Here is a 15,217-nt window from a genome sequence, read left to right as displayed (position 1 = left end):
CTATTTTGATCATGTGATCTACAAAGGGAGACTATTCTAGTTGCAGAACATCCCACAACAAACGAGGTTAACGATGATTAAACAGAAGAAGGCCAGCTAAAATGATTAATAAGGAAAATGAATGGTAATGTTCTCCTTAAAAGAACGAGTTTGACTAAATGTAACTGCATCGATCGTGAATACTGGGACAATTGTTCTTTTTCGAGCACAAATGTTTGTTTACATACTGAACAGTGCAGTACTCTATAATCAGCTGACTGGGTTACTTTATCTAAATTTACCCAATTGTTTATTTTTTCCTCAAAATAAACGTGAGATAGAACAAAATCTAAAAGAAGGAAAATCCTGTCTTTAGTGCAATGAATATTATCCAGGTTAACTTTTGTTCAAGTTGTAAATAGGAATGTCAGACTGCTCGGCCCAACGACTCCTCGGCCCATCGATATCTCGGCCCATTGACACCTTGGCTCCGACGGCTCGGCCCAAATTTGAAGACAACTCGGCTCACATAAAAAACGACCTCGGCCCAAACAGAAATATATTATTTTAATTAAATATTTTTATTATTTATGCTATTATATATCTATGAAATTAAAAAGAAAATTAATTTGATACATAAACAATCTTCCAAGATGGCAAATTCTTCTTCTTCCGGTAAAGTGAAGGGCCGCTGCTGCGGCATATTCTCACTATGTTTAAAAGCGTGTACGTGAGGGGGAGTCCACGCATCTATTTACAATATTAAAAACTGATAAAAACGTGTCCTGCATGATTTATGGTGTTTATATCCCTGAATCCTGGTCTTAAAGGACTCCAGGGACATGGCCGTGATGGTGTTTTCTGGCAGCTGGTTCCATATCCTGATGGTAGTAGGAAAGAACGATTCCTTGTAGACGTTGGTACGGCAGAATGGGATCCTGTACCGGTGTTGGTGTCCCCTGGTGGCTGCTCCTGTTTGGCTGAATTGTGGGGGCAGGTCTATGGCAACAAGGGAATGGACAACACGGTACATCATAATAGCCTTTGCTTTAATTCTGCGTTGTTGTAGACTTTCCCATTCTAGCCTGTCGATCATCGTTGTGACACTACTGGTGGTGTTGTAGTTATTGGTCACGAACCTAGCTGCCCTTCTCTGCACAGCTTCTAGTTTGTCGATGTTTTTCTTTGTGTGAGGGTCCCAGACAGTGGATGCATATTCTACCTGGGGTCTGACCAATGTCTTGTAACACTTGTCCTTGATGTTGCTGGGACAGGACGAGAGGTTCCTCCTTAAAAAGGCAGTGGTGTTGTTTGCCTTCTTACATACACTATCAATATGATGGTTCCACGATAGGTTGTTGGAGATGTTGACCCCTAGGTACTTGGCCTTGGTGGTAGTGGCTAGCTCCTTCCCATGGATGTAATATGGGGTTATGCGTTGCTTCCGTTTGGTGGTGATACGGATAACCTCGCACTTGTCTGGGTTGAAATGCATTAGCCAGTCTGTTTCCCAATCTTGGAGGTTGTCAAGGTCCGTCTGGAGTTGTCTGGCATCCGCCTCTGTAGTGATGGTCCTATACAGAAGGCAGTCGTCCGCGAATAACCTGGCCTTGGACCTCACTCTGGAGGGTAAATCATTTATGTATGTCAGGAATAGCAGTGGGCCGAGGACTGTTCCTTGGGGCACTCCAGATGTTACCGGTGCGGTTGGTGAAGAATGGCCCTCGACCAATACCTTTTGTGTTCGTCCGGACAAGAAACTCCTGATCCAATTGAGTAGGCTGCCTCGTACCCCGTAGTGGTCTAGTTTGGCTAGCAATCTCTCATGTGGGACCTTGTCAAATGCTTTGGAAAAGTCCAGTAGCACTGCATCGACCTGGGTGTTGTTTTCAATACTCATGGCGAGGTCCTGGATTGTTGTTATTAGTTGGGACTCACAGGATCGCTTCTTCCTGAACCCATGCTGGTAGTCGGTTAGGATACTGTGATGCTCGAAGAAACTCATCAGGTGGCTGTGGATGATGTGCTCTATTACCTTGCAACACACAGAGGTCAGGGACACAGGACGATAGTTTGCAGGCTTGCTCTTATCACCCTTCTTGAATATAGGCGAGACATTAGCGGTTTTCCAGTCCTCAGGTGTTTGACCTTGGTCAATGGATGCCTGGAAAATCTTGGTGAGTGCTGGTGTAACAGGGTGAGCCATCTCTTTCAGAAATCTAGTGGAGATCTCATCCGGTCCAGTCGCCTTATTGGGGTTGAGTCCTTGCAGGAGCTTCAATACGCCCTTCTCTGTTACTCTAATGTCAGGTGCCGATGGGGTGGAACTAGTGCCTAGGGATGGAATATCAGATGTATCCTCTGTGGTGAACACTGACGAAAATTGTTGGTTCAGGAGAGAGGCTTTAGTTTGTGGATCTCCATGAAGGTTTCCGTCAGATCGAAGTGGGGCGATCCCAGCACTGTCACACTTCTTACCCTTAATGAAGGAGTAGAGTTTCTTACTGTTGGAATCCTCCTGCACCATGTCTGATACGTACGAGTTATAGGCACTTTTGCATTCATGTTGGGTTGATTTCTGCAGGCGCCTGTATCTCTGTCGATCCTTATCCTTGCCTGATCTTTTATATGTGTTGTAAGCTCTTCGTTTTCGTCTTGACAGTTGCTTGATCTTTCTGTTACACCATGGCTGGTTAAATCTGCTTGAAGTCCACTTGGTTGGTACGTGCTTCCTGATGGTGTTGAGGCAGACTGTCTTGAAGGTGATCCAAAGGTCATTTATGGGGGTGTCATGTGTAGAGCCATCAAGGAGGTATGCCAGGTCGTTGTCAAGGTCTTCTGCCATCTTCGTTGTGTTTGCTTTCCTCCATAAGTGGATGAGGCGTCTGACCGGTTTCTGTCTGGAAGGCACTATGTTTGTGTCGATCATGACCACATCATGGTCACTAAGGCCCGGGCAAGGTATGCACCTGTTTAATAAGGAGGGGCGATTTGTGATGAAGACATCTAAGGTGTTGGTACCTCTGGTAGGAAAGTCTACCATCTGCTCGCCTCCAATGTCAAACACAGTGTTGATAAAGGTGGTGTTGATACCTGCTGGGTTATGTTGGGTAGAAGTGCTGGAAGACTTCCAGTCGATATCGGGCAGGTTGGCATCGCCTCCAATCCATATGACTGAACCTTGATATTTCCTGGCAAGATTCTTGACAGCTGAGCACAATTCCTCTACGTATTCCATTTTACTGCTTGGTGGCCGGTAAATTGAACCAATGATCAATGGGTCTTTAATGTGTTTGCAGGTGATCGAAGCTGCTGTAAATTCGGTGGTGGTATCTGTATCTACCTGGACCCCAGCAATGTTGGATTTGGCTATGATTGCTACACCTCCATGTGGGTCGCCTAGTCGATCCTTCCTGGCAAGGAACTGGTAATTATCTGGGAGAACTTCCTTTTCCATAATTCCCTCGTGTAACCAGGTCTCTGTGGCGATGATGATGTCAGGATCAGTATCCGATAGTAGATTCCAAAGAGACTCTTTTTTGGCTTTAATGCTTTGGAAGTTGATGACTATGACGCGCAACTTTCTTTTGTCAAACTCGTGCTTGATGGCTCTGTTAGAAGCTTGTGGTGATGACGTGTGTTGGGGTGGTCCAACTGTGTCAGGGTCGAAGTCAGAGGCTATGGAAATATGTGATGAGTGTGACGGCGTGCCACAGCTATTTTCCATGCTGGCAAAATCTATGTCCTCGAAGAGGCTAGTATTGAAATTTGGGAGCCCACATTGGCAACAGTACCAACTTACGTCTGTTTTACTAAAAGCTTCATAAACACAGGTGTTCATGTTAAGACATTTCCTGTGGAACCATAATTCGCAGTTGTTACATGCTATGGAGTGTACATCTTTAGACCATTTACAGGCTTTACCACATATTTGGCATGGAAATTTTGGTGGTCTGGGTCCTGGATTAGGGTGGCAGTCATTAGCATTTAGCATGACAAGACAAAATAAATACAAAAGGGCTGGCCTTTCGAAACACTTTTTAGGTGCCATTTTGAACTGATGTTTCTCTACAGTACTTACTGGGCATGTGAAAATGCTGGCACATATATGAAAATTATAAATATTCACTGACCTCACATTCCCATGATTCTGCTCGTAAAGTTGAAGTGATATAGTTCTAGCTGATATAATAGCTAGGCTAACGATTATGACTATGTTACTCATGTTATTTTCGTTTACATTCACGAAATGAAAGTGAAAGTAGTATTGTTTACTTCCGGTTGTAGATTTTCCATATCATTCACTGAAGGAAAGTTTTGTTTCTGAAAATCAAACATTTATGCATGTTCAACATTTGATCTTGGTACTAAATGGTCTGTTTTCCATCGATGAATACTAAACATCGTTGCAGGTACATTAGTATATCAGAAAAAGTTTTGATAGAGACAAAAGAACCGCCGACTCCCCGTCACGCATGCGCAATTATCACATCACAAATTGAAGGTAATTAAAGAAAGACAACCCATTTGTAACTAGATTAATTAAGTGCTAACCATTAAACAAACAAGAAGACGCGGTGCATCCTTTAGAGTCTCAAGCGCGTGTCATTTGGGGTGGTGACTATGAGGAGTTAATTACGTTAATTTCATTGTTGATATTTTTTTGAACTGATTTGAAAAAAATTATAGTTTTAAAATTAAACAGTAAAATATATATATCAAAAATAAACAAATCAAGACATTTTGTGGACCAAGACATAAATTTCCGTGTAGACCTATTGGTGTAAACATAATTATTAGTAATTCAACTGTACTATTCAATGCAGTAGACCAATTTAATCAGTCAGTCGGGAGAGGGCAACCAAACATTTTTTGAAGATGGCTAATAAATATATTAATAATGTATAATGTTGCATAGTAATAAGCAACAAAGTACGTCAATAAATAAATAGACCTGTTACCTCCCAACCAACGGATTGTAATTCGATGTTTTTCGAAAATACTGAAATTATGTGCCTCTGTTTATCGTATATTTATAGTAAACGTATAGTGATTAATTATACATAAATTAACATTACCAAAGAAAATACAGAAATTAAAAAATAAACCAATTTAAACAAATTCAATTAATTTTATTCCTTGGGCCGAGCTGTCTTCGGTATGGGCTGAGGTGTCAATGATTTTGAGCCGACCTGTCAGGGCCGAGGTGTCAACCAGCACGGGCCGAGGTAACATTGAGCCGAGAAGTCTGTCTACCGTAAATAGAATTGTAAATAATAAAATTGTAAATAGATGCGTGGACTCCCCCTCACGTACACGTTTTTAATCGAAGTGAGAAAATGCCGCAGCAGCGGCCCTTCACTTCATAGGAAGAAGAAGAAGAAGTAGATAAGAACTGAATTTTTCCCCATTGTTAATGTTGTTTACAGTGTATATTATCATAATATTAATGTAAGCTGTGTTTTATAGAATTTGAGTCAAATTTTTATCACGCTGAAGAATTGTTGTCAGACGATTTATTTTGTTTCGCAGGTGATGATGGACATTCAGCGGAGAAACAATCCATCCTTACACGGCTTCTTGACGCTGTCAAACAGGTAGCACATTAGCAGCACATGATCTAATATGTTTTACGGTGTGACCATTTTGGCAAGCACAGCTTTGCACAGTTAAGTTACAATCATTTGCAACTTTCATCAGAAAGTTTAAAGTTCAAACTGCATAAGACACGGTCCAAACTGTGTGTCACATGATATAATTAAGTTGCATTTTGCATCCTGCAATGCCAGGGGACCAGGTTTTTTGTTTTCTAGATCTCATTGTCAAGTTTGGTTTGATCTGAATAATGAAAATTAGGTCTTTTTTACAATATGTTGTGTTTATTTCAGTGTCAAGTTCGGTTTGGTGGCAGAACAGAATTAGCAGCTGATGCAGACAGCAGGTGATGAACCTAACTATATTTGCCTACAGTCGTCTTATCAATTTACTGATGCTATGGTGTTCAATATGAAGAGAAAGAAATTATTTTAAATGGAATTAATGTTTAATATATACAATACATGAGGTTATTACAATTAAGATTCTATTCATTACTCTAGTGCAGTAATCACAAGATTGCTAGGCCTATTAGTTTTTACCTGTAAAAGTATTACAATGAGTGCCCAATATATTTATTAATGTTTTCTGTACTGTTTTCATCTCCTGTGTTGACAGAATATTTGTCCATGTTTTAGAGTTTCCTGTTTGTGTGCTGCATGGGAAGTAGCTCTTCAGCATGGAATGAAACAGAACAAAGCTCTGACGGCCTTAAAGTAAGTAACCTTATCATGTAAATAGTGACTAGCAGCCTTAAAATAAGTAACAATATGAAATAAACTATGTAGTAACTAGCAGCCTTAAAGTAGGTACATGTTAATGCTCAATTCTAGCAGTAACTAACATCTTGAAAGTAAGTAAACTTTAGCAGTAAATAACACTTATATGACAGCCTTTAAGTCATTAAGAGAACTCTTTATATTTACAGACAAGTAACCAACCTGACCGGCCTTAACAAAGTGACAGACATAATCACAGACATCACAAGCAAGGAGACGGAACCAGGTAAAACTGTCACAATCATATCTATCTAATAACAGACACACTTTATCTGGTGCCTGTGTCTTGGAAGAGTCAGATCTCTCTTTATATAGTTCCTATCAAGAAATGGGTCATCACAGTAGAAAAAATGTTGTATTTAATTGTGAGGGGATGTATTTGAATATATTGCAATGTACTGAGCATGAGATCTGTAATATCCTTATAACTGAACAAAACATACAGTGTATTATCAGTAATCAACATAATGCTTCTTACAAATTCACATACATGTATCTGCCTTGAAAACAAGAGTTGAAAAGTATCCATCTGTAGGATTAAATATTCAGTTATACCTGCCAAGTGTTACCCACTGCCTTGTAATTTGTACAGTGTTCTGGCAGTATGTGAAGGAGAGCCTAACGAAACATGAACAGGACCGATTTTATACCCTGAAGAACATCAGTACAGACACGGGACGCGGTCGAGCATGGCTCAGGTCGACCCTCAACGAACACTCACTGGAGCGGAACATGCACATGATCCTGGAGAGCGAGGAGCTCCTCAGGTGAGTATAATTAGACAGAAATTAGGTCTGCTTCATAAGTCATACTTGTTACTGTCCTTTGCATAAAAGATAGTTTTGAAGATGAACTTGGGGCCTTTTAAGATGAGTTGTAGGTCTGTTTTTATTCTGTTGTACCTTGACTTTTGTCTGATGTAGTTATAATTAATGAAATATTTTGTTTTGAGCAGGCAGTATTATGAGTCGTGGGCATTCATGCGTGACCAGGAGAGGAGCAGTATGATGCCAATGATGGCTGCCGGTGAGATTTCTACAAAACTTACACAAATAGTCATTTACATATAATGCAGATGAATACATGTTTAATTTTTTTTCCATCTTTATGAAAATTAGAGATAAAGATATTTGTGCAATTGAAAATCTTGTTAATTAATTTGTCTAGTGTACCGCTAAAATGCGTACATTTTTAGCCGGGCTAATTGCTCAAAGAGCAATTGCCGGCTTATGTGATCCTGTTCAAGGCAGGATGTTGAACCCATAGTCGCCATTTTAAAATTACGTGCAAAAATATAGTAGTTATCTCAACCGCTTTTGAGATAATACAAACGAAACAAAGCAACAAAATAAAACGAAGTTTTATCTTTATAAAATAAACATTAGTAGTAATGACTTTGAAAACCTCATAAGTCAAAGAACATAGTTCATTAGCGTAAGGATTTTTGATAATCAGTGTTACCGTAGTTCCCTACACATACGAGGTGAAGTAGGAGAGGGAACCAGACTGCACATGTTTGTTTACATTCAGCTGCGGTACCAGATTAATTCTGATTCTGACAAAATCGGACCGTGGTATTACGATTGAAAAACTCATTTATATTGATAGTTTTAGAATAATTTTTTCATCAGAATATAAACGTGATTCATGTAAGAAATCCATTCTACTCTGTAAATGAGCCCGGCTCTCTGTTCTTCTGAGTACTTTGATTGTTTCTGAGCCTCTATAAATTTGTGACATTGTTCTGTTGTAGGTTTAGGATCCATTCTGTTTGCTATTAATATTGACAACCCTGACCTGAATGCTATCAAGAGGGCAGCCTCTAGCAATATCAACATTCCTGTGACCTCTAAACCCATCCTGGACAAGATTGCTAATGAGCCCCGCCCAGTGATAGCGGGGGAGGAGAGCAGTGCACCACCTCCAGGTAAAACTTTCCTTACTAGTGCACCACCCTACATTACTATAAACTTTCTAAAGCAGTGCACCATCCATAGATAAAATTTCCTAATGCATTGCATCACCCAGAGTACACATAACAGTGCATCAGACTTAATTTTATCCTGCAACTACCCCTTGCATTGACCTAATAAAGGTAACCTAATAAACCAAAGCTTTATCCGGTCACTGCCCTAATAAAGCCTCGTGCATGTATTCCGACGTTCTAAAAGCATTGTGATGTCACGTATACTGCAATGTTTACGCCATGGAGTCATAGTTTCAACTGCAGAGATGTGCCTAAATCTGTCGGAAATAGCATGTTTTGGACGTTCACATGTAAAATTTTGTTGCAGGATAAACAAAATACATGATAACTGTCTTGAAATATACTATTTGGGACTCTCGGGTCGAAAATTGTAAGAGGGCTCGGCAAGCCTCGCCCTCTATCACCACCCTACATTACTATAAACTTTCTAAAGCAGTGCACCATCCATCGCCAAAATTTCCTTATGCATTTCACCCAGAGTACACATAACCATGTATTTTATATAAATAGGTCTTATTGTAAAGAAATATTGGTAGTTACATGTATATATATTGAAAATAGAAATCCTTTCTCTTTGTAAAATTTGACATCTTTCCTCACCTTAGGAAATTTACTTTTAAAATCCAGATACATTGTCAACACATGCAATATTAAAATTAGATGCAATTTTATCAATGATTGCACATTGCCAAGTGTTATAATCAGAATTGTTGCTATTTAATCTACATCTTATCATTTACAGGAAAACATACAGAGGTCAGAAAGAAAGAGAAGAAGAAGAGGAAGAAGAATGCCCACATTGTCAGTTTTGATGAGGATGATTCTGGTACATTCAGTGCTGATCCTGACCAATCAGAACACAGTTCAAAGTACACAATAGGGTCATCTGACTTGACCCCTAGGTCATTAGAAGGGGAGACAATTGATGAAAGCAGTGAGCTGGATTCAAAGATTCCCTCACTGTCAATACATGACAATAGTTCTAGTGATTTACGGACACATTTATCTGTAGGGATGTCATATCAGCGCGAGGCCAGTATTAACTCTGAGACATCGTACGACAGACCACCAAGTGTTCAGTCCCTCAGCTCTGCTGACTTTGACGTCAGGTAAGATCTGAAAATAGTTGCTGTTTTATTTAACTAAACAAAAGCTGGCTGATTGAGAATAAATGTTTTGTCTACTGCTACTGCAGGGTAATGTATTAATGGGCATCTTTTATACATGTATCTTATACTTACAATTCAAAGCTGGGAATAGTGTTTGTCTCGGTTGCATGTTAAAGATTTTTTTTAACATAATCTAACTTTTACATATTCTTTTCTTTATCAGTGATTCTACTCAGGGATTGGTTCCCCTATCTAAGGAGGGTCAGCCAATCACATCCAGTGATATAAGGGGCATGTCACGATTCTCTGATTCACTGAGTACCTCAGGTATCCTGTCCTCTCCTCATTTGCCAATTTAAAATATCAAATTTATAGCATAATTACTTACAAAGTGTTTCTATTAAAATTGATGAATTGCATTAAGCTTCATGTAGAAATACAGATTTTGATTTGATTGATTTGTTTTTGTTGCTCAGTTGATTCCACGGGAAGCTTGCCCAAGTTCAGTGGTTATGATATTGAGTCTGCAGCATTAGCTCTGGACATGGCACAGAAGGGAACTAACTCCAGGTATTTTGCTCAATGAATGATTATTAACACACTGACATGGATAAAAAAAGGTTCCAATTTTGAATTTTGGAAACTTTAGGAATGATCTAACAATGCTGGATGTGTACTAATATTGAAAGTGAAAAAAATCATCTTTAAAAATTTTTATCTTTCTTTGTCTCCTTGTCATATTTCATACACTTTTCCTCAGTCTTTTATTGATAAGAATGATACATTCATGTCTGGGGATCAATTTCAGCTTCAGTCGGACAGCGGGGGACGGAGTGAATGTGGAGGAGGTGATACAGAGAGAAACCATGTCAACAGGTAAACGAATTATTCACTGATAGAAGTCAGTCCCAAATACATATCATCAAAGTCACTGAATCAAATGATATGTTATGGCACTGAATTCTAACTGGAAAAAATGTTCTTTTTAACAGAAGAATTAAAAAAAGCTGTGGTAGCCATGATGGTCCGTAAAGATGAAGTGGAGGAACAAAACAAGTGAGTTGAAATAAGAACAGCTCAGACAGGTCTGGTGATGTAAGGTGAGGCTGTCTAATATTGTACGGATGTCTTGTGATGTACAGATAGGAAAGTATCAATGGCCGTAGAGATCAGATGTATCTGAATTGAGACATCAATAAGACTTCAGTTTGTTGATGAAGCAGGTGTTTTCAGTACTCTCAGTACTGGCATTGTTTTGTAGGAGTATCCAGGCGATGTTACAACAGGAGATGGAGACCTCCTCCATGTTGAGGGCAGAAATTGAGGAGATGAAGCAGACGGTCGCAGCCAAGCAGGAGAAGGAGCAGGCTAAATACCAGACACTTCAAAAGTAAGAATGACTGCAGATAGCAGGGAGTCTCTAAAAACCAAACTGTTAAAATCTCAAATTCATGAAAGTAAGGTTTATATCTTTAATTTGCACATACTGCAGGTATAGTGATGTCACTTAATGCATTGTTATACCCCTAAAAACAGTCCCTATATAATTCCTTACTTTAAAAAGTACAACAGTTCGACTGTTTTCTCCAACTGTCGGTCCAGGAACTGTTAAAATAGACTGTTAAAAAAGACTGATGTCATAAATTATTTTGCTAAACTGAGTTATCTTTTCATTTGGTAAAGGAGCATAACGAAACAGTTGTTGACAGGAGTCTGGGGTGACAATCAACCTGTTGGACCAGAGTGCAAACTGTTGTCTGCAGCCTATGGCCTTGGGCAACAGTGTGCACTCCAGTCCAACAGATCGACTGTTTCCCTCTATCCCAGTCAACAACAGTACACTTTAGTACAAAAATAAGTTCTAATAAGAATGCACACAACAAGTAAAACACTTTATACTAATGATTTTTCCCCAGGGAGAACGAGCTTTTGAAGCACCAGCTCAGGAGATATGTGAATGCTGTCCAGATGTTAAGGGCAGAAGGGTCACAAGTCGATGGTAAGGAATCCTTAACTATATATTATATGAACTTTAGGACTGATTTATACACATATATCTAATGGTTACGCCATGAAGACAAACATTCGAACCTCATTATTGCAATTTTAATGAACTGAGATAAATGTTTAGATATTCAAGGGTTCAAAATATTGATAATAAAATTTGTCAAAGTGTTTGGGACTTCCAAATGACTTAAACATGTGCATAATATTTGAGATAATGATGTTTCAGATATTGAATTTCACTGATAATTGATTGTCTTTAATCACCTGTCAGTTTTTGTTATTGTTATACAGATAGTTTAGGAATTCACCTTGAGGAGCCCCAGCCCTCTATCCCCCCTGCTAAGTCTACAGTGGACTATAGCCACGAGGCGTCTGAGTATGAAAAGAAACTCATCCAGGTCAGTCACTTTGAATCCATATAAAAATTACCTATCAGTATTTAAAGGATCATTCACTGCAATTCAGAGACATTTTCAACAGAGTGAATGTTGGCAAATGCTGGGCTTATTCTTCCAATAGAATTGTTCATAAGTGCCAGCAAACATTTACTCTGCTGAACAGGCTTCAGGTTGAAAAGCTTGGTTCTCTGTTGATTTGCCTTATACTATTGTAACCAGTGATTCAGCTCTGTTACAGTAAGATATCACTGTATGTTTAATATTACAGGTGGCAGAGATGCATGGGGAGCTGATGGAGTTTAATGAGATGCTTCACAGACAGCTCAATGCCAAGGAGGGATTTATACGGAGACTGCAGGGGGAGCTGGTAGACCTCAGAGGACCTGTAAGTTAATTCTCTGTACAGAAAGTGTGTGTGTGTGTGGGGGGGTGGGGGGGGGGGGGGGTTATTGAGATGCTTTACAGACAGCTCAATGCCAAGGAGGGATTTATACGGAGACTTCAGGGGGAGCTGGTAGACCTCAGAGGACCTGTAAGTCAATTATCTGTACAGTTAGTGTGTGTGTGTGGGAATAAGGCCCTTAGAGGAAAAATACGTAAATTCTCTATGAAGTGTGGGGGTAGGGGTGGGGGTGTTGTTGTTGTTAGGCCTTAGCTATAGAGGCCCAGTATGTAAACTCTGTACATTTTGTGTGCATTTATGGTTAGGTGTTAGGTCCTAAAGGCTCAGCACATAAATTCTTTATACATTACAAGGGGCTAGTAGCCCATGCAAATTGGTGATTTCAGAGTATGACCATTTGAAATAAGTTTGTGTTATGCAGCAATATAATTTATAATTAGAGATAATTTAGATAATGTTGCTTTTGTTTAGACAAGAGAAATACTCCTCAGTCCTGTACTAAGGTCAATCTAATTACTTCTATTTTTAGCTCCCTCAGGACTTACTCTCCGCGGGGGAGGAGACCAGTGCTGACCTGGATCAGTCAGCGTCAGGTCGGGTCAGGTCACTGGTCAACATCTGGATCCCTGCCGCCTTCCTCCAGGGAGCTGCTTCAGATGCCCACCACACATATCAGGTAAACTATACTCTGCCAAACTATACTGCAATAAGTAACTTATGCTTTGTCATGTTGTATCAGCTAAACAATACTCCATCAACAAATAGTGTATAGGAAAAATTAACCACTGACTTCATCCAGCAAACTTGCATTTAAAGAAAAGTTTATAATATTTGTTGGTCACAAATGCATGTCCTTATTAAATTCTTACAGATTTATTCATAATTTGTCATTTTTCAGATATATGTGAGAATTAAAGATGAAGAATGGAATGTTTACAAAAGATTCAGCCAATTTCATCAATTTCACAATCAAATAAAAAAGATTTATCCCAAGACAGGAAAATTTGAATTTCCTCCAAAAAAGACAATAGGAAAAAAGGTATTCTTTCAATACTAGATATGAGTATTAAGTAATTATTTTCTAACGGTGTTACCAACAAAATGTTTTTTTATTTTCAGGATGCCAAGGTTGTAGAAAATCGTCGAAAAGTGTTTCAGACGTATTTACGACTTGTCATTAATTTAGTTTTTGACAATGATAAGACCAAAGCTACCAGTGTAAACAAGGAGGTCTTCATTCAGAAGCTGCCATTTTTCAGGTAAGAAGCACATGGGCACTGCACCAAGATTAATCTACTTTAAGAGCTAGTGTACAGTAGTCATCCAATTTTCATTTGACATATTCATATACAGGTATATTTGTAGAATAAAGCTTAAGTTTATAATAAATATTTATATGCTTATGTCTTCTTTTTTCTCAGTGATAAGGCTGCAGAAAAAAATGATGCCAAGAAAGTAAAGAAAACTAGTTCCTCTTCTTCACTGTCCACCAGTCCTGGGAACCAGTCAAGCTCGCCTCAGCCTCAGTATGAGGGACTGTGATCACATGACCTTGTCTATGAAGCTGTGATCACATGACCTCGTCTAGGAAGGCAACTGTCAAAGGTCAACTTAAATGTTGTGGGCTTTAATATGTACAATTTGTGAAATCTGGACATCACATCACTGCTCTCAGAGTTTGATATTTATTGTAACTTATTTTACAATTTTAGTCATTGCTTTTTTAGCATAAGGTTGATGATTTACAAGAACATGAAATGTCTTTTGTAATAAAAGTACTCAGAAACAGGTAGTGAAACAAAATAATAATTGTGAAACACAAATGTGCTTAATTTCAATTCTTCTAAAATTAGGGCCTAGTTCTTATTTCTAATGTGAAAAATTAGTTTTCAACTTTTATTTATTACAAATCATTCTACCAGAATGTATATGTTTAAGCTACATATAAGTAGCATTTTATTTTTCATTGAAACTGTTGATGTTTGCCCTTATAATTTTATATTGACATACACGTCAGTAAAAATATTACAGAATTCTTTAAATTTGTTCCATTTTAAATTTGCCCACCAGTAAGTAAGGAAAGAGAGGAACAAGCAGGACTAAAAATTTCCCTCTTTACATTATATTAAAAAATTCACGATACCTGTGTTTATATTTAACAAGTTTTAGCGTAACTCCTTTTGAATCCTTCTGGAGTCTTCACAGTATTTGTAAATTTCTCCACAACACGATACATTTGACGTATAATTTCTCTTTTAATACATGCACTACATATTTATTTGGAATTTCAATAATACTGAAGTCATGAAATATTTGACTCCATATAGCACAGAACAATCTGATAAAAATTGACCTGAAGACCACAGACCGAGTCATCCAATCAAAGGGAGTGTGCAATATTCTGGACATCCTTTATCAGTCTGGGGGTTTGTGTTGTGATTTAAATTGATTCTTTAACTGTCTGCAGCAGCAGAAGTTTCTTAACTTTTTAAAAAATAAATTTATGTAATTTATATATACCAAAAGGATGATGTTTCTGAAAGCAAATGAGGTTTATTCCAGAGGAGATTTTTGATAAATCACCCTGAAAGAAATTCGATAGATGACTTGATTGATACATTTTTTAAGATTTGTTGGATATAGATAATGCCAATGCATAAATGTTTTTTTTTAATGAGAATGAATTTATTTTTATGAATTTTCAGATATATGAATAAGAGGTGCACATTTGTATCAAATTTGTTGAGACCCACTATGTCTTGATTTGTTTTGTTTAAAACAGATGAGCATAAATGTATTAAATTGCATTCATCATCATTGTGTATAGTTCATTGTAAAGTGTATAATTTGGACTGAAAATTTATTATTAAAACTTCTATTCAGTCAGATTACTTTATACATGTACATGTATACAGTTGCAGTTGCTCTGTACTGAACTGATAGAGCTCACAATTTACAAG

The 15,217-nt window shown here is 38.3% G+C and overlaps 1 protein-coding gene across 1 annotated transcript; it reads left to right on the top strand.

Moving 5' to 3' along the window:
- Positions 1-4: 4 nt before the first annotated feature.
- Positions 5-15,074, top strand: LOC134265394 (sorting nexin-29-like). The gene is made up of 21 exons (XM_062747606.1): positions 5-124; positions 5,512-5,576; positions 5,868-5,920; positions 6,213-6,290; positions 6,503-6,579; positions 6,946-7,120; positions 7,309-7,379; positions 8,107-8,280; positions 9,083-9,449; positions 9,673-9,776; positions 9,926-10,019; positions 10,258-10,325; positions 10,442-10,505; positions 10,711-10,839; positions 11,366-11,448; positions 11,748-11,854; positions 12,123-12,239; positions 12,787-12,933; positions 13,156-13,296; positions 13,377-13,516; positions 13,679-15,074. Exons 1-21 carry the CDS (start codon positions 118-120, stop codon positions 13,797-13,799), a joined length of 2,382 nt encoding a protein of 793 aa, XP_062603590.1. The 5' UTR covers positions 5-117; the 3' UTR covers positions 13,800-15,074.
- The last annotated feature ends 143 nt before the right edge of the window (positions 15,075-15,217 follow it).

This window comes from Saccostrea cucullata, unplaced genomic scaffold (assembly GCF_032062105.1).
Source record: "Saccostrea cucullata isolate Sc308-1 unplaced genomic scaffold, CSIRO_AGI_Scuc_v1 ctg301, whole genome shotgun sequence".
NCBI classification, from domain to species: domain Eukaryota; kingdom Metazoa; phylum Mollusca; class Bivalvia; order Ostreida; family Ostreidae; genus Saccostrea; species Saccostrea cuccullata.
Note: the sequence above shows the minus strand (reverse complement) of the source record. Positions and strands in the feature narration are given on the sequence as shown.

Bases quoted from the DNA above. Each gene is read 5' to 3' on its own strand.
- LOC134265394 (XM_062747606.1), top strand. The intron at 5,577-5,867 runs GTAGCACATTAG...TGTTTATTTCAG, and splicing joins TTCTTGACGCTGTCAAACAG to TGTCAAGTTCGGTTTGGTGG. The intron at 9,450-9,672 runs GTAAGATCTGAA...TTTCTTTATCAG, and splicing joins TCTGCTGACTTTGACGTCAG to TGATTCTACTCAGGGATTGG.